The sequence below is a fragment of the Papilio polytes genome, unplaced genomic scaffold (genome assembly GCF_000836215.1).
Source record: "Papilio polytes unplaced genomic scaffold, Ppol_1.0 DF821845.1, whole genome shotgun sequence".
In the NCBI taxonomy this organism is placed as follows: domain Eukaryota; kingdom Metazoa; phylum Arthropoda; class Insecta; order Lepidoptera; family Papilionidae; genus Papilio; species Papilio polytes.
The window spans coordinates 2,054,034-2,078,175 of NW_013527359.1; the positions used below are offsets into that span (position 1 = coordinate 2,054,034).

At 32.4% G+C, this 24,142-nt stretch overlaps 3 protein-coding genes across 4 annotated transcripts; 2 read left to right on the forward strand and 1 right to left on the reverse strand.

Moving 5' to 3' along the window:
* Positions 1-47: 47 nt before the first annotated feature.
* Positions 48-10,384, forward strand: LOC106107991. Of its 2 annotated transcripts, none has more exons than XM_013289044.1 (5): positions 48-181; positions 6,334-6,543; positions 7,072-7,260; positions 7,422-7,632; positions 9,870-10,384. In XM_013289044.1, the coding sequence occupies exons 1-5, from the start codon at positions 136-138 to the stop codon at positions 9,922-9,924; spliced, it is 711 nt and encodes a 236-aa protein (XP_013144498.1). In that variant the 5' UTR covers positions 48-135; the 3' UTR covers positions 9,925-10,384. The 2 variants fall into 2 exon arrangements, with proteins under 2 accessions (XP_013144498.1, XP_013144497.1); XM_013289043.1 differs by lacking the exon at positions 9,870-10,384 and adding an exon at positions 8,770-9,533.
* A 69-nt stretch (positions 10,385-10,453) lies between these two features.
* Positions 10,454-15,718, reverse strand: LOC106107989. The gene is made up of 6 exons (XM_013289041.1): positions 15,548-15,718; positions 13,640-13,755; positions 13,258-13,570; positions 11,946-12,076; positions 11,012-11,210; positions 10,454-10,654 (listed from the first exon to the last, which is right to left on the reverse strand). Exons 1-6 carry the CDS (start codon positions 15,660-15,662, stop codon positions 10,563-10,565), a joined length of 966 nt encoding a protein of 321 aa, XP_013144495.1. The 5' UTR covers positions 15,663-15,718; the 3' UTR covers positions 10,454-10,562.
* Positions 15,719-17,918: 2,200 nt separating this feature from the next.
* On the forward strand, positions 17,919-23,975 carry LOC106107990 (probable chitinase 3). The gene is made up of 6 exons (XM_013289042.1): positions 17,919-18,084; positions 20,011-20,173; positions 20,931-21,049; positions 22,567-22,767; positions 23,269-23,464; positions 23,785-23,975. The coding sequence occupies exons 1-6, from the start codon at positions 18,036-18,038 to the stop codon at positions 23,930-23,932; spliced, it is 876 nt and encodes a 291-aa protein (XP_013144496.1). The 5' UTR covers positions 17,919-18,035; the 3' UTR covers positions 23,933-23,975.
* The last annotated feature ends 167 nt before the right edge of the window (positions 23,976-24,142 follow it).

Genomic DNA, 24,142 nt, shown 5'->3' on the forward strand with positions numbered 1-24,142 from the left:
CGACGCTTTTCACCGCCCGAGTTACTCGTACGCCTACCCGATATAAAAGCCTCGACCGCCCATTCACCCGCTCGCAGTGTGTGCTCGAACGTAACAGTGTCCACTACTCCCGTGCAAGGACTTAAAGTTTACATAATGAATTCACGGTGTATTATAGTGCTAGCGGCCGCCCTCGGCGTGGGTATGTAGAATTTGAAATATTTAGGGTGCGGCGTATGCGGTAGTGCCTGGTGGCCGACTGGAACTATCTAGAGCGGTATCGATGCATTCGCCTCTCATATCTTATTGGGATCTCGAAAGCTGCAAATGTGATACACTACCGATGCTATGCACCGACTCTACCAACGAGATAAGCACGGAGAGAAAAACTGTATACCGTGACATTTTCCACAATTTTTCACTGCGATATATTGTCGACCACCACAATATTCCTGTAAAGATATTACGTCAGTAATCTCAATTTGTATCTAAAATTTTTGTAACTTAATTGTTTAGTTTTTCTCCAAATTATCTACAAAAAGATTGAATTGACGTTACAATTTAAATTCAGTGTATTGTTTGAAGATTTCTAAAAATAATATAGGTCTAGGTTTTATTGATTTATTGATAAGAAACAAAAAGTATAAAATGAAAATAGCTACAATTTAAATACGACTCATTGTAGTACTGTTTTACACAATATCGTGCTATGATCAACAAATCTATCTTACAACATACTCTCCTATAGTTATGGTGGCTGACTTTCACTCATTTATCACGCCATTAAACGTTATGAAATTTAAATAACACGCAAGCATTGTTGCAGTTTGAAATATGTAAGTTAGTTTCTTATACCGACAGGCAGTACAGATGTAGAAGAATTTTCGTAATGTCACTTCTAATTGAACTCACTCTCGTTACACTTTCTAGCGCAATGGTACATATTACGTCATTCAAGACGTGTGAAAATGAGCAAACTATAACAAGACATGCATTGTGAAAACCTATTTGATCCCGTTACGTTTAAGTCACCAACTCTCTGTTTCCAAATTTTATTTTTTCGGAATTATCATAACGCAATTTTTATTCATTTTTTGTCACCTCTAAATGTTGATATTTAGATACGAAATCTACAAAAAATATCTACTAAAGCTTTCTAAATATTTTAATTGAATAACAAAAAAAAAAAACGTGAGCCTTATTTTATGTAAGCTATTATCTTTCCCACACAAATTAAAATCATATAAATAATTTGTCAAACAGGACATCGCCTCATTCATGCACTTTTTAGTTATGAGGCATTTACTATTGTTTAATATTGCCAACACGTAGGAGTTTCTCACGAATGTTTTGCGTATTCCTCCGTATTCACAAAGATAAACTAGAGAGTGGTTTGTGATTAAACGAAAACGACTCGTCTCACAGAATGTTAATATTCATAAAGTTATTGCGTGATGCTATTTAATTGTCAAGTATGGCCGGTGCGTGTTCGAGTTTCACAAGAAGAAAATCCGGTGAAAATTAATCGATTGCTTGAATGCGCGCGGCATTGAGCTGGGATATGTTGCGATCTCTTGTCAATTATACTTGTTTACGAACGTTGAGTAAAGTTTAACTACTTAGACAACGCATACACAGTGATGAAATAATTTTACGTTTTTTTTATCATTTACCAATAATTTTACAATAGATTAACGAAGCATATAAATTAGGGCTCTATCTATAAATAGTTTTGGACAGTTGTTTCTAAATTTTCCACAAAGGATTGTTATATTCGTCCTTAAGATTGGTTATTTTGGAGTAATCAAATGCATAAAACCATAGAAACATATTTACGCTTGTCACTTCGAATAAGATTGATGTTCTTGTTAAACCAGTATTTCATACGGCGTCCGTTATTGAGATGAATCTGTATAAGACGACATAATGTGTTATTGTGTCATCTATAATTTTAACTTATATTGCTGGAAAACTTCCTTTTTAATCGTAGACTAACGATGTTTTTGTTTTTTCGTCAAGGCACACGAAATAAAACCTTTTAAGATGAAATTGACGTATTATTGGTCTTTTGGAACTAGAATTTAATATATACAAAGCACAGTAATTATTCAATTATATTGTGCTGTCTAGTTAAGTATTCAGTGTATGCAGTCTTACAACACTGCCTGGTGTTAATGTTCGCTCGTACTACTAAACCATGATGTCATAGTGCTTGTGTCGAAATCTCTAAAGTTGAGACCATACGTAGCAAATATTTTCTACTTTAATACAAGCTGTTGCTCGCGTCTTCGTAGGTGTGAAAATAAAAATAGCCTATCTCACTCACTGATAACGTAGCTTTTTAATGGTGAAAGATTTTTTGAAATCGGCCCAGTAGGTTTTGAGTAATTCCAATACGTACAGAAGTACAAATCTTTCCAATTAGAAATTTTTGTTTGAAAATACACAAGGAAAGCTTTTTTAATTTAAAGTTTACAAAAAATAAGAGACAATTAAGAAGTAATTAAAAAGTAAAGGTCGTCAATTGTTTTTGCAAAAAAATTCTTAGTATTTTACGGAAGCAGTTTTTTTTATTATTTAATTGCTAAAAACAATGCACCGGAAGTGATGTTCAACGACTATTCTTTTATTATGTGAATAACAATGCATTATAGTTTATGTTTTAGTGGATTGTTTTCTAAGAAATACTTGTTTGAAAATGTATACAATCTATAGTGTACAACCTTATTGAATGCAATGAATACTTTTAAAATACCTTAGTGCCTAGTTTCAACTAATTGATTCGTTCTTAACTATTTCCTTACTCTAATTTTTTTTTCGATTTGCGTTGATTCCGTAAATGTTCTTGTATGTACAAAGCAATATAGATTCAACAATTTCTTAATTTACGATCCACAGGCGCGTTTCTGTGGATGTTAATTAATAGTTTATCGAAATAACATTGAATTCTTGTTACATTATCAGTTTTTAAATTTTCATTTAGATTGATTGTACTTATCCAGTTTATCCCTTTGGGTACAATCGTGAATGCTGTTATTCTTTCCGTCATTATAGTTTGGTAAGGATTTTTATAACATGAAGTGTGCGTTTGTAACGTGGCAGTATGTAACGTAGGAAGCTTGTAACGTCGGCGCCGGCGATGTAGGATACGGTGATTGTACGTCCTTCGTGACCGCCTCTTATAAATAACTTTGTATCGACTACGAACGTTCGACTTTTTGTTTATCCTCTTATATTCCGTCCTACCTGCGAGAAACTTGGTCCTAAACGTGTTAAGCGTTTTCTTTTTGTTATATCTGAATGACTGTAGGTAGTATTAGGTTTAATGACGATGTTATTTTTTTTGTGGCATCTCTGTATTTAAAAAAATGTTAAAACAGTTGCTAGATTTCCTAAACTTATTTTGTCACGTAATTTTAAATGATATATTAGTGTAATATGTCATACTAGTATAATCCATATGCTGTTGATAGAAATGTTTTGAGACCAACAGTCAATTCTTTATCTTAATATTAGGTGTCTGAGTAACTCAAAATCAATTTTCAAGTTATGTATTAATAATAGATGACCTCACCCATCCGCCTTTGTAACACAAGAGAATAATTATGGTTTATTAAATTCCTTTGCAAAGCTGACATCAGAATTATACTAAAATTTTGTCACATTACATATTTATATTTAAATACAATAGATACAATTTATTACATTGTAAAATAAGCGACATTTTATCAATAACTTAACTCTTCACATATTAAAATCTTCACACAAATTTGTATGAAAGGTTTCCAATTAAGTTTAACATATTGGCGATATATTAAAAAATAACAAAAAAAGTCACTTTATTATCGAAAATTTAACCTGACATTTATGTTAGCAGTTAATATATACTAATAATAAATGATAATTAAACATATTTATAGACAAAGTTAGTTAAGTTGACGCAATAACTTACCAAGTTGTACACAGTTTATAAAAAAAATATCAGATTCAAAGTAGAGTAAAAAAAATGAACGAGAAAGCGTTGAAACTTTCACCGACAGCGCAAAGCCAATGATTATCTAATGTTATTTTAAATGTTACATCAACTTATCTTATATGTAATGTAAGTAGGCGGTAATAGAATCAAGTTTTAAGTTCATTGTTACTTAACATTTATACTAAAGATTATACAACCATAATACTTCCAGATATCATTACGAGATGAGGCTTTTTACGTGTTACAATTAATTATAATAAAAAAACTTGACATTCTTCTAAGTTATTCACCAATAATAATTGTGTTAACTTCCAAATTATAAAGATGAAAATTGTATAAATTAATCTATAATTAAATTAAAATGATGTTCTAATTAATATTTAAATAATTTATTGAATAAAATGTAGATAAAGGTCAACAGCTAGACATGATTTCTTAATAAGATGCGCGTGAGCATCAAGGTGTTAACGAAATCGAAAGTTCCGGCGAGGCTCGCTCTCTGGGTCAACTTGAGGCTTTCACCTGTATTACTTAACGGTTTTTGACCTTTGCGTTGGATAATGTATTGTGTAAGATTACGCCTATTTATAAATATTGCTCGTTACATTTCAAAATGGTACTATAAATTATTAATTAGACGTATTTAGGTTTTTTAATTTTCATTTATTGCATTATAAAGTTACCAAATTGAATTGTTAATTATTAATTAGCGGGAAATCTTTCGTAACGAATATGGACGTATATTTGTGTCGTGTCAAAAGTATAATAGAAATCAGAGCTCTATTGGACTAAGTTACCGTTAATATTAAGTTATCGAGTCTAGAAGTCAGTAGAATATTAAATAGGTGCAACTTCATGTGCTTGATTTGTTAAGTTAGTACATGAAGTTGAACTTATCATAAGTAATTGATTATATGACCCGTAGATTATGTCATAAATTTGTAATATATTTATATGGAAGGCTCATATGACATTGTCGGAGGATATTATGAAAGAGAACTTGGATTAGTAGACCTTTAGGATTATATTACTGTTTAGATAATAACGGACAGTTTCATAGAATACGTACTCGTATAACAACTTTGTAAAAGTAAGAAAAAAAAACTATTATTTAACAATCAAAACGTTCTAATAAGCGTGAAATATTTCGTTTCAAATTAAAATTGCTCGTATTGTTAATAAACTTCACGTGTACTAGTAGCAAATTAATTCTCAACCGTTTCGTGTTATTTATTAATTTCATCATTCATTTAGTAACAATCTTGCTTCAACTGACAAGAATGTTAGGCATTTAAAAGGCGTCCAGTTAACCTCGATTTAGTATAATAAATAATGAATGTTGTCTAAGTCTGACATTTTTTTATACCACAAATAATAATGTTTTTTCATTTAATTTTAGCGCAATCAAATAAAATAGATGACTTTTTTACGTTATAATTTGAAATATTGCTAAATTTTATAAATGTGGTGGTTGATTATGTAAATTAGAGGTCAATTAATGCTAACAGGGTCATGCTTTTAGGAGTGTAATTTTAGTGTATCCATTAAAGCAACATAACCTAGAAAAATACAATCGTAGCGATTTTGTTAAGTAATGTTTGGCAATATGTGTTTAAGCATTTTGTAACATGAATTGGTATTGATTGAATAATCAAACTATTAACAGTTCAGCTGCAATATACAATCGAGATTTGTAAATGTTATCAAGGACATACATATAAGGAAATTTTTTTATTTAACTCAAAGCTTTATGACACTTTTATAAAAAATAAATTGGCACATTTATAAATAAAAAAGAGTAAGCTTGTTGCAAAATGATCGCGAAGTTTTCGCTTGTACTGGTTGCGTATGCCGCAAATGTCAACCGGTACTGGTGAGTAGGTTTCGTGACATAACCACAGAATATGGAAGTATTTACGTCCAATCGTAAGCAAACAAGATACACGAAAACCTGTTACAGTCAGTTTTTTTACACGAATCTGTGTAATTTATTAAATTAACACGTCACTTAATAAATTTAGATTTTAAATGCGATTATAACTTGACGATTTTTATTAGAATTAGGAATTACATGATAGGAAATATATTTTTAACATTTTATTCTCCAGTACAGCAATAAAGGCTATGTACAACGTTGTGTATTACTCAATAACCATTTGTCGTTGCATTCTGTGGAGAAAGAGTGGCCCTGTGACCGGTTGTTGTGAAATCTGTTGCGCGTATAGCCGCTTGGCAAAATCCCTTGCGTCTCATTTCGTAATTACATTAAAAATTCAAGATGACACACATGCACGCATATTACCACATTATTTGGTAACTTTAGTATCTCTATAATATTTATGATTGAAAAGTCTAAAAGTCTTTTTTCTTTGTTACAGCTCTCGGTCAAGAATCCTTCAAATGTCCCGATGACTTCGGTTTCTACCCACACCACGTGTCCTGCGACAAATACTGGAAGTGCGACAATGGTGTCGCTGAACTGAAAACCTGCGGTAACGGACTCGCCTTCGACGCCTCTGACTCCAAATACCTGACAGAAAACTGCGACTACCTTCACAATGTTGACTGCGGTGACAGGTCACAACTTGGTAAGTAAATTGGTCGACGGATGGATGTTTGTTAGAATTTGTATCCTAGGCTGATAGAATTTGGTATAGATGTAGAATTTTTTTTTTAAAATTACACGCAGGCGGAGTCGCGGGCAAAAGCTAATACATGAATAAAAGTATAAAATTAAAAAAGTTAATGAGAAAAAAAATTCAAATGAATGTAAAAATTAATTCATGAGCGCCTGGTAACATTTTTCCATATACACGGTCAAGGTTAACAAGGATTTGCATTCAAATTTATTCGTGATGGTATTCCGCTTACCAGGATGTGGTCAGAAGGTCGTTAGTTTAATCACGTATAGTAAATTATCTCTCTATGCTGGTGACAAAAATTGCTATAATGTGCTAATATGAACATACATTTACATAATATATCTGAGTCAAAATACAAATATATCAAATTTAATAAGAGATAAATTTACCACAGAAAGCTCATAACATATTCCAAAAATAATCTCTCATTCTTTCCGAATGCTCAGTAGATTATATTATATTTATTTTCAACAGAACCCCCAATCTCAACCCCCCACTGCCAAAGGCTGTACGGTATCTTCGCTGATGAGAAGAAATGTGACGTATTCTGGAACTGCTGGAACGGTGAAGCCTCCCGCTACCAGTGCAGCCCCGGACTTGCCTACGACAGAGAAGCGCGCGTCTGCATGTGGGCTGACCAGGTTCCTGAGTGCAGGACTGAGGGTATGTTTACATTAAACTCATTACATTCGAATTTTAATTTTACCTTGTGCTATCCAAGACTTTTCTAAAGATACATTTGTCAATTTTTTTGTTTAAAATTATTTAAAAATCCGCTCTCAGAAGACCGACAAAACTAATTTTACATTTTTTGTATTTCACAGAAGTAGCCAACGGATTCTCTTGCGCTAACCCCGGTGAGGTTGCCAACGCTGGCTCCTTCAGCCGTCACGCTCACCCTGAGGACTGCCGCAAATACTACATCTGTCTGGAGGGAACCGCTCGGGAGTACGGTTGCCCCATTGGCACCGTCTTCAAAATCGGAGACTCTGATGGCACTGGCAACTGCGAAGACCCCGAAGATGTTCCCGGATGGTGAGTACTATTTCCTTCTTTGCGTTCGTAATATTTATTAAATATCTTTTTTCACAAAATATCTGTCTGATATCGTTCAAGTGAAACTATCTTGACTAAGCAACTTGAACACTTTCTATATTTCTACTGAATCACACTGGATGTTTACCGATTAAACTCTTTTAACTCTGTATTATCGAATCGGTGTTCCTTTTGTTCCTATTCCACAACGTACATCCCTGTGACTAACAATTCTTTTGCACTTTTCGATAGATTTTACATATTATTTGATGAATTTAAATATTCAAGTGTTTTAGTTATATAATCATTATGTATTCTGAAGACATTCCGATGCATGCGAGCGAACAATGTTGAAAGAATTTTTAAACAATTAATTAGTGGATAGCATCTTACATTTACAACGAATTTGTAATTCAAATTAGTTAAAGTAGAACTGCACGGCTGTCCACGAATATGTCATGCGGTGTCCGCGGACGTTCTTGGTCAATGCCGACTGGTGTAACGGAATACATACGTATGGTAATGCCCGTTTTGTTTCATAAGCTTATTCGGCGAGTAACTGTATTACGCCGATTTAGTAACGCCATTCGAATTTCAATATTACATTCAATGATTGTTAGCCTACTTATCCGTCTGTTGTTTCCTATTACAGTACTAGATTTCTTTTTGAGCTGATCCAAAACTAGTTTTTCAATGAAACAATGAGTCCTTTCAATAAGGTTTATCTTTAGTTCATGGTCTGCCTGCTTGGAACAATCACTTTAAAAGTGGGATGCGCCTGCGACGGTCACGATTAAAAAGATCAAACCAAGGTCAAATGCGTCGTATGAATCCTTTCGAGTCTCGCCTTAGCTCATTATTGACTTCTAAGAATACATTTTGTATTACACGCAGGTGTATTTAAGCGAATGGTGATTTATACGTTATAAATTCAAGGCAGTTCAGTAGATATTAAGTGTCGTGGGCAAGTTTTATTACACAAGTTTCAATTCTCTTAGTATGTTCGCAGTAAAAGTTGCTCGGAATTATTATGGCCATTTAAAACGTTTATTGCAATAAGTATAGTAATATTTACAGTAGGAGATAAGTTAAGTATAAGTAGATGCGACAGGCAGTAAGGTGCGCGTACATTTTCAGCGAGGACTACTATGGCGATTTGGATCTGAAGTCGATCCGCAAGAGCGAACTCCTTGCTGGACTCCAGAGCGACGGCCAGTCCCGCCAGACACAGCCAAAGCAGCTTAAACCCCGCCCCCAGAAGGAGAACTAAATCTTAACTCCCTCCCCTTCTAAACCTTTAATACTCACATTTTTACTTTAAATTACTTCGCGCATTAAAAACAACAAGCACGTACCGTGTATAGCACAGTCTGAATATAAATAAATCAGAAAAAAGTTGTTTTCGGCGCGCGAAGATATTGTACCGAGTTTAAATTTGAATTTCGAATTGTTAAGTGAGTGAAGCCGATTGATTTGTATTCATTTCTAGTTGCCAAATAATTTTCTCGTTGTAGCCTTAACAGAACAATTTCCGGAGGCGGATTAGAAAGTTAATAGAAAGTTTACAGCGTTAGAAATATTTATTTTATATTGTATCTTAGCTCTCATAGTGCTCTGTAAGTCATTCGAATGGTTTGTTCCGCTGATACTATGATCGGTGATACTTCTGGAAAATATGAAACGAATAAGACTAGGATATATTATATGTATAAATATATAAATTTGCATTTATAAAGTCCAGTGTAAATTGATACGTTTCCATTTCAATCAATCCACGACCTTGTAAATAATCTATGTATTGAATTATCTCTCTGCGACTGAGCGTTGTTGTTTGATAAACAATCTGTAATACTTAAGTTTTACATTTAGTGATAAAATAAAGAAAACATTTAAAAATTAAACCACTTTTGTGTATTATTTATCTGTACGTTGGTAGTATTTTACTTTTGCACGAATTTCCTCATAACATACTTTCACGGTAACACTTTTTCTATGTTGTTTACACTCTTGTAACCTTCTAATAACTTATTATTTCAGTTTATTTCTTTTTTTTAATCTGTATATACTCTACTAGTTCTTTTAACAGCCAGTCTTTGTCTTCTTTCAAAAAGGTATGTTTATTAATTATTATAACAGCTTCTTACGTAATTTATATTTTTTATTTTTAATTTTTAATCTATATTTGCTGGATGTGATATAAAAATATTTGATTGTAATGTTAATAATATATGTTGCAGCGAGGATTATTACGGCGACGTCGACCTCAAGGCGCTAAAGAAGTTGGGATTTTGAAAGTCAAGGGACAAGTGAAGGCATAGACTTAAGCTGTACTTGGTATAACATAGAGGGCCTTTTAACTACAAATTAAATTATTAATTGAAATTTAAAGTCTAAGTTACCGATTTTGGTCTAAGTTATTTTAAAATTTCTAATTGAATTAAACGCAAATAACATTTATTTGCTTTAGAAACGCTACAGTACGATAAAGTACAGATGTTTGCGTTTTAATATAAATTTTATATCAAACAAGTATAACGCTTTGGCAATTGCAATTTCTGACAAAGAAAGTAAGGCTTTTTTAATGTTTGCCAAATATGTAATACTAATAAAGAATCTCTTTGACATGCTACCAACGTGAAAACGTTGATAGTTTGTCGAATATGAACATTATGTATTAACTTAGTGATATAAGTTAATTAGGTTAGGTAAGGTTTTTTTACAATCGAATGTAAATAAATTTTTTTACTCACAACTGTTTATTTATTTCACCATAGAATTTTTCCTTAATTTCAGTTAAAAAAATACAATAAATTAATTGCAAAACTTTATACTGTCCGGCTCAAACCACATGACGCCTTTTCACAGAAGGAGCTTTCGGAATTAAAAAAAGCAAAATTAAAATTATTAAAATGTCCTCGGAATGATTCGAGTTATTCTGCTGTTTTAACATCAGCGATAGCTTTAAGCTTCAACTGACGAATAGCATCTTGACGTGACATAGCAACATGCGTTGAAGTCCAAGCTGGAATAACAAAATGAACATCAGACAATCCTTTAAAAAGCACGTAATAAGGTGTTTTTAGTATTTAAATACATATATAAAAACAATCTTTTATCATTCATTGATTTCCTTAAGAAATCTCAACTTCAAAAAAACTGAATGGAATATTTTTAATATTACAAAAGTGAAAGTTTGCTGCCTAAACGGATCTCGATGAAATATAGCTTAGATCTAGATCGTAGTCTGGAAGTATACATAGGTTACTTTTAATTTTTGGAATTCCACTCGGAGGAAATCGCGGGTGACTAGTTATATTTACATTAAAGAAACGTGTTCTTTAAAAATATAGAAAAAAAAATCACAGATATTAACACTTACTCTTGCTATCATAATAAGTATTGATAAACTGATGAACTGCTCCAGGAGTCGAAGTTGTAGGCGATGTGCTTTGTTCCATTGGAGTTGTATCCTTCGTGCTATAGATGGCGGTGGTAGTAGATTGAGTATCGGAGTCAGAAGGGTCAGTCAACGAAGTGTTACAACTTACGGTATGTTTATAATCACATACTCCCAAATACTGAAATGTAAAATGTTAAAGTAATAAAATGTGAAGTTAAGACATTGATTTTTAATTTATAAACCATAAAGGGAACTTAACAATCCTAATTAAAGTATTGCTTGTTCACGATATTGGCTAATACAAACTTAAGTCGAAGCCAAAGTTTTTTTTCCTTTCGAATGTATTTTATGTATCAATCAGTTGGATTTATTAAAACCATTTATATGGACTTTTAAAATGTTGATATCAATTTAATTTTGCAGTAGCATTATAAAACTTACTGGATAGGTAGAGTCGACAAATTAGGAAATTATAAACAAGTCCGTTCTGAACTTAATTAATAAGGAAAACTGTATCTAATTAATTAGATTTCTGTCTTAAGTCTCGTCAAGTTTTTGTGGCCATATTTTATAGAAATAAAAGGTCAGAAAAAATTAAAAATAAGAGAACAAATTTCTTTCCTTGGTCTATTTAAAACGCATTTGTTACACTGGTTTGCAACCTTACGAAGACAACATACAAAAAAAACGGTTCTACCTTTTCTAGATATGAAGATAATATATGCTTTCTTATTTTTTGTATAGACGTTTAATAGGTATACTTATGCTAATACTTGTCAGTATTAATCAATTAGTGGCTTTCTATGGTTAAATATTTTTTATTAAGAAAGGATAACCTTGTTTGCCTACATGGAGGTTAACCTTACATTTTTTGCTTATGTTTCTCTCCCTACTTAGTAAACATTTTCCATACCTGGTTAAAGTAAAGGTCAGAGGGGCATTTGAATCTGACCGGCAGACTGTTCACACACACGAAGAACTCGTTGCAGTTTGTCTCGTTTCGAAATGTTTCGAAATCTTGGCGACATCGCGATATTATGGTATCTGGAAAATATATACGAAATACATAAACATAACATTTACATGACGATTACATTCTTACTGGCTATTATATTATTATTACCTTATATCGAAAGTACATAAAGGTAATATGTCAATAACTTTTGTAGACAAAAATGTTAAGAGCGGGCGCACTTCTTTGATTAAACTATCGTCCAGCTGTTGTGCGATTGTCGATTATTCTCAGCCCATTCAACTGTTTAGTAGCACAACTAAAAATCTATTAGTGTGCGCATCTCCATATAAACTCATAGGTACACTCTAAACGTTTCAGATTGATTTTTTTTAAGCTAGCGCTTGACCACGATCCCACCGACTGAGAGTGAAGATTTACAAAAGTGAAGGTCATTATATGTGCAATTTATTAATTATTAACCAAAGAAAACATTTTGTATGAACATAGCAAAAAGTTCGTCATATTTGAGTGTGATATCGATGATATAATGTCAAAGAGTTACATAACTGAAAAGCCACTTTGCATAATATTTGGTGTGACATTTTCAGCGACATCTGACGAAATGTCAAGGGTCTTATTCCATCAATTCATTAATTAATTAAAAAATATTGTAAATAAATAATTTGATGGACTTACTATTTTCTAAAGTCTATTATTTTACCATAAACTTTATGTAATTGTTTAGTGTATTGATAAATAATTCACGGCCGATAATTTCAATCAACATTGTTACATTGGTTATTACATTTATCAAAACTCTAAAAGACAACTAAGCATTTACATGTTGATAAATTGCCTTATTTCCAGATAGCACTGTTCGAGATGACTAATCACACGACATTGAGTTTATATTCTTTATTTGGTTACGCTAAGCTATCATTACCTGTTTCAAAATGTGACGGCAAATGATTAGAATCTAAATCTGTTTTGGGAATTAATGACGTAGTCATGAAACTTAAGTAGTTAAACTCATTATACCATCATGTAAAACTTAATTATCCTACAAGGAATATTTATAAATGGAATAATTGGATACATTTCTTTCAATAGGCCTATAGAGAAAAAAAGGTGCCGATCTCAAACTTCATCCCTTCATGAGACTTTAAGCCTAGTAAGACTAAAAAACTGTCTCTATTTTAATACGTTTGGTGACATATGGTACAACGAAAACCCATTTTTTTTCTCATTTGTATATAAAAGATGAAATTACCTTTAAGTTTTCTATTACTGCAGTCCACATTATAAGCATAGTCACAGTATCCATTATTAGAGAACAGCAATCCTTCAGGACACTCCTGTTCAAACGCCCAGCCGTCCCAGCAGTTAAGGAAGTTACTACAGAGTTTCTGCGAAGGTATTGGTTCCCTCTTCCCGGTGCAAAGGGGATTTATTTCTACAACTGGGTCTCGTGTTAAGAGCAACATTAGCTTGTTCTGGTACACTGGGTCGGTGTTTATTTGTTGTACCACCGCATCGGATACTGGTATCATGTATGCTATGGTAGAACCGCTGAATCTTGATGGCTGGAAAATTAATAAATAAATTTGGTTAACCAAATCAAATTATGATGACGAGAAATTGTGTGTACTCACCCTAAGAAAGCTAAAGAATGGATTCATCAGGTTCCAGAAAATATTATTGTTTGCTCCAAAATCAGTAAGATAAGGATTAGAATAAGTTTTCACTAAGTTTCCTTGTTCGTCATAAACTGAAAACAAACACAATAACATTAGAATTCTAAAAGAACTAACTTTCGCCCGATTCCGTTTGTGTGGAATAAAAAAAATCAAATGTAAGTATCCTTCATGTTCTTTCAGACTATTCTACGTCTAGACCAAATTTCATTGAGATCTGCTCAGCCGTTTGCCGTTATAAATAACGGCATCCAACATACATCCATCCATCCACATATCTAAACCTTCGTACTTATTGTAATAGTAATTAAGCAAGAAAATATTAAAGCAATATGTATAAAAATATAAAAGCTATGTATTTTGAAGGGAATTAAATAACATTTCTCGACTAATTTGAAGGTAGAATTAAATCGCACGACATTTAATCTGAAATCGTGATTAATGTTGTCCGCAAAGGATGTATTAAACATTTTCAACTTGTCGGAAGACATTAGGCGCGTTGCAAATGAGATACGGACAGTTGAATGCGCCTCGTACACTGACACGCAACTTACAAAAGCTTTAACATTTGTTGTATATTCAATGCATGATTAATAATAAATTTCTCCTTTGATTGAACGAGGGATCAATAAATCTTAAAATCAACTTATTCCGGTCATTGACTTACATGGTTACCTTACATTTGTATTCTCAAAGACTTTTTTGTACTAACAAAATTGATGATTCATGTTTTACATTAAATGTTTTCCGTTATTGACGTTTATTGTATTAAAATTAAAGCTTCAATATAATCAAACATTCTTAAATTATACCAAAGAATACAATACTTATGAAATATAAAGATCCAAGTGTAACACGTCATTGTTCAGAAAGCATAATCTTGCAAAAACACGTGACTTAGAATTTATGATCTATAATTGAACTATTTTATAACGTAATATTCGTACAAATCTATACTTCTATACTATTATAATAAAGCGTAAACACACACTTCTTTGTTGCCTAAGATGTCAGCAATTACAGCATATTTTTGAATAAATCTTTCTTTAACAAAAAGCCTTACACTTACACCACGCTTTAGGCTATATATTTTCACGCCATTAAACTTAGGGGGTAAATATTTTGGATAAAAACCCTAATGTGGGAAAGAGACCATAAGTTGCTGCCTACATCAAGGAAGCAAGGTTGCCATGGTTTGTCATATGTCATGTCATTTTGACATTTGCTATTAATAATTTGACAAATGTAAACAACAAAATAAAATTTTCATAATTTCATGCGGATGATGCCGCACGGGAACAGCTAGTTTACAATAAGATTTCTGCAATATTTTGCAGAGTATTAAATAAAATATTCTGTAGAGGATCTCAATTTATCTTAGATTGGGATCATGATTGTATTGCTTTATGGGCACGTAATCGCATAGTAATGATCGGTGAGGTTGGATGTTAGTGCTTTCATTTTGTGTTGAATCCAACCCTAAGTTGCTTCTTACCACGCAATGTCTAGGTCATTGATACAGCACGCAACGGACCGTGGGTTTTCTTTCTTTTTCTGAGAAATTATGATACCCCTTATATGGTATTGTATAAAAGAAATGTTTTTTACTTTTACACAAAAGTAAAAAAAAAACTATTAAAAAATAGAGATAAATACAATAACATTTTTTTATATTTATTCAACTATGTTTGCCATTTTTTTTTAATTGTACTTAAAATAGCGGATAAATATATGCTTTTAGACCTTTCAAAAATATATTATAACCACAAATTGAAAAAAAAAATGCATCGAAATACGATTACAAAAAAAAACATTCATAGTTTTCAAACTTGTTAATATTAATTCTGTAATTAAAAAAATACTTACATAAAAGTCTTCTTTGGCGACTTTCCCCAGGAATCTTCCCAGATAACGTATTTCCGTCATCAGCAACACCACATGCTGCTAACCCCAAAATTATTAAAGTGGTCAATTCCAACATTACTAGCTCTGTTGTAACTCGTAGGCAGTGACCAAGGGCAATGTCAGGGCTAAACGCAGATCCTAGCTTTTATAGAAGCATTGCTACACACATACGTGGGCTCCAGTTTTAGTCTGGACATTAAAGGAAAGCTTAAAAGGATATGTCTGTTGTACAGATCTTGCATGTAATTTTGTACATTTAAATACACGCTTGTTTCAAAGTGTTATTGTCGTGTTGATGTTGTTAAATTTCTTTGTGTACTTTTTTGGTCGATGCAATGCCTTGTTTAAATACTTTATAAAATTAGATTTAAATTTACTCGCTTTATAAGGAAAATTTTTTAAAGAGTGTTTAAATTATGTGTCTTGAGATAAAATGTATTATTTTATTACTTTACCCAGTACTTATCAATGATTTTTTGCTTTAATGCCTAAACGAAAATCAATCATCATTCAAATGGGATATAAGTAAATGTAATAAAAATAAAAGATTTGTTGATACAAGTTTCATAACTCACAATAAACAAATGCAAAGCAAAGAAACAAAAGATGAAGATGTTTTCAAAACACGCTTAATATTTTACAATACAAAATGGTAAGCACTTTATTCTGTAAATAGATTTTATATTCAGTTGTTATTTGTTACATCGTAAACATAGCCAGCTCTTAAAACTAAAGAAGTTTGATAATAAAATTGTATAAAATAAACTCGAATACAACAGTTCGTAGACCCAATATTCTAAAAGACTAAAAAAAATTAAAACAAATATCATTTGTTTCTGTTAAAGTGCTGCGTTAAAAAAAAACTTAAGACTTTCGGTTGTGGGATTGTAGTAAGTTTATGTAATTCATATTATGTACGCAGAATTACTATGAATTTCTTCATAATAACAATTTCATTTAACGTAAAGAAATATAGTGAATACATGCCTTTGATTTGCCGCCGTTCAATCTAAATGCATCAATGCTTCAAGATTCCTGACGGCCATCTTGATAAAATGAACCACGTATCTCATTTGATTCAAACGTATAAAATGATACATTTGATGTTTCCTAGTGCTTTGTGTGAAATGAGTTTGCGAGAGCATTGCACTCAGTGGTAAGTGTTGCTAGATTTAATTAATTGAAAATATTTTTATTTATTGTAATTCACACATTTAAATTGTAAATGAGTACATTGCAGGCGCCTTGTTCTGTGGGCGGATAGGGTGTTTGCTATTTATATTTAGGTAATTACGCCTACCTACGCGTTTTATACACGTCACCGAAGTAAGAAAAAATCGTTTTGTATTTAAAACGTAATGACAACAATTTTGTTTTGATGTTGATATTATAACAAAAACATAGATGGAATGGAAGAAAACATAGCATGTAAATAACACATCCTATGTACTTATGTTGTATACATTTTTAGTTTTAGTGTGTTTTAGTTTTTCTTTTGTTTTCTTTTTATTCATTTATTTTATACTAGCTGTCGCGCGCGACTCCGTCTGCGCGGAATTAAAAAAAAACAATTGCAAGTAGCCTATGTGTTCTTTCAGACTATGCTCTAAACTTGTGCCAAATTTCATGGAGATCCGTTCAGCTGATTAGGCTACAAACGTTAACCAACATTCATCCATCGTAACTTTAGCATTTATAATATTTACATATATTTTAGAGGCAAATATGACGTCTGCAATAAACTAGCGGTGGTTTCTGTAACCAAAAGTATGAAAGCGATGACGCTTTCATACTTTAATTAGATATGAATCTCGCATGAAGTTTCCTTAACACTGCTTTGTTATATAAAATGTCTATAAGGAAATGTTCAAAATTAAATAACCTTTTACAAATTAATTACTTCGTAGAATGCAAAATAGTGAACATCAAGTATATTAATCTTTCCAAACGTTTAATCACAAACTCAACGAACCGTATCAACTTAACCCACATACCTTAGTTCAAACTTATGAAACAGCCGTTTACATCAATTGTTTTGTTGCTTTTATTAAAAGGTATAAATAATCTAATTAAACTAAAAAAATAACAGTTTGAACATTTTTTAAAAAACAAAACAAGTTTTATAATGAACCTTAATAATTATTGTGTTCCAGACATTTTACTTAGTGCTAATTCTCTTGCGGAACGCGTAGAACAATAACAGGATCCAACAGCTTCGAGGAACGTACTCATGAGTGCACAGTACAAGTATATACAGCTTCACTGTTGTGCGAGCGAGAGGGTTGCTGTTAACGTAACCTTTCGCTTAGCCATTCTTCAGCTAAGAACGGATGACAAAAACTGTTATGTTCAGTGCGCTATAGAACTCAGCGCAGGCGTCAAGCTTGTATAAGTCACTATATAGTGACTTTTAACTTATATTAACAATAGTTATTACAAATTACACAAGATGGCGTTCCGGTCGAAGGTCACATTCTTTTTTTTGACATGTCTAATAGGTAAGTGTTTATTTTGATATTTTCAAAACAAATTAGAATACGTGTATGGTAATGGACAGTATCTTTTAAATATTTTAATATGCCTTGAAATCATTTTGTAAATCAGTTTATAAAAGTTATTTAGCCTTATATATAATATTGCTTATTAAAGCAATATTACTAAATACTAGAATGTGAAATAAAGTATTAAAGAACAAGAAATATGTAAGTATCATTAAGCATAAATCAGAAAATTTTTTCTTCATAATACGTATGAATATTTTTTGGTATCCAAGAGGTGAACATTCTTTCTAAGAAAAGACATCAACGCGTTTATCTCCAGTACATCATAGTTTCGTATTAAAGTTAACTCAAAGTAATTCATCTTACATAACATCAAAGCCTTAAATATTGGTTGTATAAATTGAATAAGAATGTCATGGTCATATTAACAGACAGGCTTATACACAAAGCGGATTTTTGGCACAACTTTCTTGCGACTGTGCGCTGAGCGCGGTTAGGTAAGAGAGAAACTAGCGCGAAATGTTGCTACACTACGCTTTGTTTGATTTTGTGTTATAGGTTAAATGTTTTAGGATATATTCATTTCATTATACCAAAAGAATAAATCTTTATAAAATAAAACCTGTTCCTTAATTAGCCGTAATAAAAATAATTACAAATACGGCAAATTATTTTCAAGATAAAACGACATTGACAAATTTTATTTACATAAACTAACTGCTGCATTCGACCCTTTAGTAAATACGGGTCACTTCCCAGTATAGATTTAGTGTAAAATATCTAAACTGACTGTATTAAACGTAGCTGTTGCTCGCGGCTTCGTCCGTGTGGATTTAAAAATTTTAGCCTATGTTACTCACAGATTACCTTTCTAACGGTGACAAAATTGTTACAATAGGCCCAGTAATTTTTGAGTTATTTCAATACATAAAAATACTAATCTTTCCTCTTTTTAATACTATTAATAGTATATTGGTATAACTATATTAGTATTAGCATAGATTATACGATTTGAAGCAATGCAATCAATTACATTGAAAAAGTTTATCCGGAATGGAAAGATTTTCTCATATGGTTAATTCATTCTAGAATTAAATCTACATAGTTATTTGAAAGAAAAAGTTTATCAGCACATAATAGGCTACTGAATAATTGAATTCTAGTTGCAATATAAGGTAAGGTTGAGGTTCAACAGCCAAGGCTATCAGGGAATGCGGATCTAAGCTGAGATACGAATATGTTAGATAAATCTCCGAGCGGCGACATTTTGTCCGACCATCGAACGAACATAAATTTAAACTAAAGTCGTGTGAATTCGTTTTGTATCGTCTTATACGTTTTGGTATTTTCAAGCAGTCTGTTTGTTTTGGATTAACATTTATTGCTCTAAAAAAACCTCTATAGTTTGAATAAATCTTTTATTTATTTGAATAGAAGCCATTTGATGTATTTTAGCCTAAGTCTTAACTTAGTGTTTCATTAAATTTATGTTATTATACTATGTAAAATATTATAAGTGGCAATTAGCTAAACATTTCATGTAGTAAAATTGTCATCTCATAAAAAAAAAAATCATGCTATTAATTTCAAGAGCATGAGGGGCACATACTAGGAAGTTTTCCAGTTGTCAATGTGAACCAGTCATAATCGCTTGCCCTCAGTGGTTTGACAGGAATTACTACCTTTGAGCTGCTGGTGACCTATGAAATTATTTTAAAATTGGAACATGTTTTTGATTGAATTAAATTAGTTAAACCTCATTTAACATATTCTTTTGCCATATTATTCCTTTCTTTTTTTAATATCATATTTGAAAAGTGATAATCACTTAAAAGTTGCTTTATAAGTGTACTGGATTTCAAAAAAAATGATGAAGTGTTTTATCTTTCGATTGCTTACTAAGAAATTTATTTAATTTTACAGTATTAGCGTCGTCAGCGGTACCAAAGAAATCAGGCAGAAAACCAGTGAATCCCCCGCCGCGGGCTGTCGCTGATCCAGAGAAAGATGCTGAAATCACAAATTCTTGTCCAGAAGATGGATTCTTCGCTGATGCTGAACAATGCGATAAATACTACGAATGCAGGTCTGTCAATAAATGGTCCTAATACATATGTACTTGTTAAAGGCAATGATAGTGTGGTTTTCTGTGGCTTAGTCACCCCATGGTAGGCTCCGAGCCCCTCGGTGGGTACTTATAGTGAGCTGATGTTGATATGTTTGAGCCTATTACCCATATCTAGTATGTTTATTATTAAACTATCTAGGCGAAGCTGGGCCTTGCCTTAAATAAATAACACTTAAATATTCCGAGGAATAAGGCAAAACACTTACTATCGCCAATATTTATTTTGCAAAATGCCTTGTTAGTATTATTTGATTATCATGACAAATCTTTAAACGTAAATCATGTCTTGTTTTGTTATATTTGCCATTAATAACTCAGTCTTTTGACAATCGTATAAAGTTTAAAATGCGGTAAATCGTTGTCGAAATATCATATATACTGGGCATATAGCAACTTAACCTTGTTCGTGCATCGACTTTTCGTGATTCGTGCGGTATTACCAATACGTAGGATTTAAAGATGATTTACCTTTTACTATCCGTGACCGTTTCGAGATATTTGCCTTTTGTGTATTATTTAAATATCAAATTCTTCGTGTTACATTAAAATAAAACACTTTATGTAGTAGTCGAATGTTTACTCTTAAAAATTTGGGGTTCTTAATTGACTTTTAAATTCCCCGTATTTTGCATTGTGACACTTTTAAAATATTCAAAACTCTATCAACAGTTTATTCACATCTATTAATCCATTGACTTTTATATTTTTTTTTCAGAAATGGTGAGATAATCGAAAAGCTATGTCCCGATGGCATGGTATTCAATGACTACAACCCATTGGAGGAGAAGTGCGACCTGCCCTTCAACCTGGACTGCTCGCAGCGACCCAAGCTACGTGAGTACATTCCAATGCTAGTATCAAACTGTGTTACAGTGTAGTGTACATATTAATTGAGACCCTGTTTGTTTACCGTTAGTAACTTATACAGGTCTTCACTTGATACAAACACTATCAAATGTTCTTATTGTTACTGCTTTGTTTTTTTAACAAATGTACATATTGTACAATTATAATTTAATGAGAATTCGAGCAAATATTGATACGTGATTAGTTTATTTATTTTTAAGTTAAATCTTAAATGTTTATTTCATATAAAGAATATATTTTATATTTACAGTTATTAATACCTCGGGTTGGATTGAAATATAAAAAAAATCAAGCTCATTTGGTATTAGAGTTTTCGATACGTAGTTTAAAGTAGTTTTGCAATAGAGGAATAGTATTCATACATACTGTGACCTTAGAAAAACCTGTATACTGAATAAGTATTTAACGTGAAACAATTACTTTACGTTTAATTGTCGAAACTTATTAGTAAACGACACACAAATAATGAAAGGTGTTCGCGTGAACTATACTTGTGGCGGTCATTTGTGAATGTATTTGTATCATTCGTGATAAGGATATAGTAAATTATAATTAAAATTGTACTAGTAATAAAATTCACTATCACTCGGAACAAGAAAATAGATTTAGGGTACATGTTTTAGAAGACATTTATCTTTATTTTTAGACTTTAAAATTGATGTATACTTTATAATTTAAATGTTAGCAAACTGTATTATGCAGGCTTTAAAAAAGAAATTGTCATTTATAGACATATAATAAGAAAAAAATTGCAATATGCATATTACTATAGTTGGTATTTAATTAAATCAAATATTCTCACTACCTCTTCGGTCGATTGATTTTTTGAAATGTTAGAAAAACATAAATATATACGTTCTATTAACATTTAGTTTGCCAGCAATTTAAAGGTCAGGATACACGTGAGTAGATTCGGCACGTGTTCCTATTTTAATACCGCGTCGCATCAGTGTATACCCCGGCTATATTGTAAAGGTTATCTATAACGAAACAACTTTCACATCTCAAGGGAGACGCGGCCTTGAGCGACGTAGAGAATACGTCGCACCCACTTTGGTAGAGTTGTCCGGCGGAATTAATATGCCTTGTACTTCCAGGTTTTATATGGTACAATAAAATGTCATGCACCATTATCACTCTATACACTCTATACGACTCTATACACTCTATACACAATAATCGATTCGCATTTATTCTCTCCTCAATTGTGAAAATTTTGTACATATTTAAGTATATATCTTGACAAGACTATTAACAAGAATCGTTCGCTTAGTAATGATATAAATTTATACTTCACTTTTACATATTCAAATATTTAAACCGAAACAGAAGACAGAAAATGAAATTGTGTAATCGAAGAAAAAGTTAAATTTCTCATTAGACGAATTTTGAATTTTCCACCAGATACTTATTCCGTAGAAATAATGAGAAAACAGTAATCTGTTATTTACAATGAAATGTTAATTTGATAATTAAATTTTCAGAGGAACCCATACCGTCACTACATTGTGTACGTCAAAACGGTTACTTCTCGCACGAGGACCCGAAGGAATGCGGCAAGTTCTATTACTGCGTGGACGGCAAGTTCAATATGATAACGTGTCCTGACGGCCTTGTGTACAATGACAAGACCGGCATCTGCACCTGGCCTGATGAGGCTAAGAAGAAGGGATGTGGTGCTGCAGGTAAGAGAACATCAATAATTGAAGAACCACTATTTTATTTTAGTTACTAACTTTCGCCCGTGACTTCGTCTGCGTGGAAATAAAAAAAAAACAAAGAGGAGTACCCTGTGTGTTCTTCCAGAGTATCCTCTTTAATTAATACCAAATTTCATTGAAATCCGTTAAGCCGTTTAGGCTACAAACTCTAAGAAGCATCCATCTAAACTTTCGGACTTATAATATAAGTATGAATATTGTTAGAAGTCTTTGACTTAGTAAGAAAAAAAATGTCTTTTTAAACGTAAAAATGCTTTAGCGAAAACGAAGTTATCAGATTTTTTCATTTTATTTTACACCATTTTACTGGATTTAAAAGTATAATTTACCTCTTAATTAATCCAGTAAAAAACCCATCTATCTAAAACGTTAATGGTGGTTTTTTTGAGACTCTAAGTAACCATTTAGTTGGCCTTACATTAAGTCAATAATTTATTAATTAATTACACATGTCTTCGTTCACAGAGGTATTTCAATTCGACTGCCCCCCTGTCAACGAGACATTCGGTCTGACACACCCGCGTTACGCCGACCCTGATGACTGCCAGTTCTTCTACGTGTGCATCAACGGCAACACGCCTCGTCGCTCCGGATGCAAGCTGGGACAGGCTTTTGATGACGTCAACAAGAAATGCGAGTGGTCTAGGAAAGTTCCCGAATGGTACGTATAGGCAGAACATATCTAATTATTTATCTTCATATTAGCCAAAAAGTTCAGTCTGTATGTAATACTAGTTATGGCCCGCGACTTCACCTGCGTGAAATTAAAAAACAAAAGCCAGTAGCCTATGTGTTCTTCCAGACTATCCTATACGTCTTTGCCAAATTTTATCGCGATCTGTTCAGCTGTTTAGGCTACGAACTCTAATAAGCATCCATACATCGAAACTTTCGCATTTATAATATTAGTAAGATGTAATATGAGAGGAGTCGAATAGATCGTCAATTTATTACGTTCTAAATTTAAAACATTCTTTTCAGCGCGGACTGGTACAAAGGTCAACTGACCGACGCTGAACTCGACGCTCTGGAGAACCCGCCCACTCCCAAGCCCAAACCCGCAGGCTCCCAGCCCTCGAGACGCAAGCCACAGCGCCCTAAAGCGAAAGAAGTTCAGATCGAAGAATAAGCAGTTAATTTAGTTAAGCTAATAAAATAAGTTTATAAACAAATGTTTTGGTTTTATTTATACGAAAGTACTTGCCGTCGAAATCGTCCTAACTTAAATTTTGAAGGAGTATCAATTCTATTAAAAATGTTGTGGAACTATGACATCACATCATCATTAGGGTTGTAAAATACATCCACGACATTGTTTAATTTATCGATAGTCGATAAA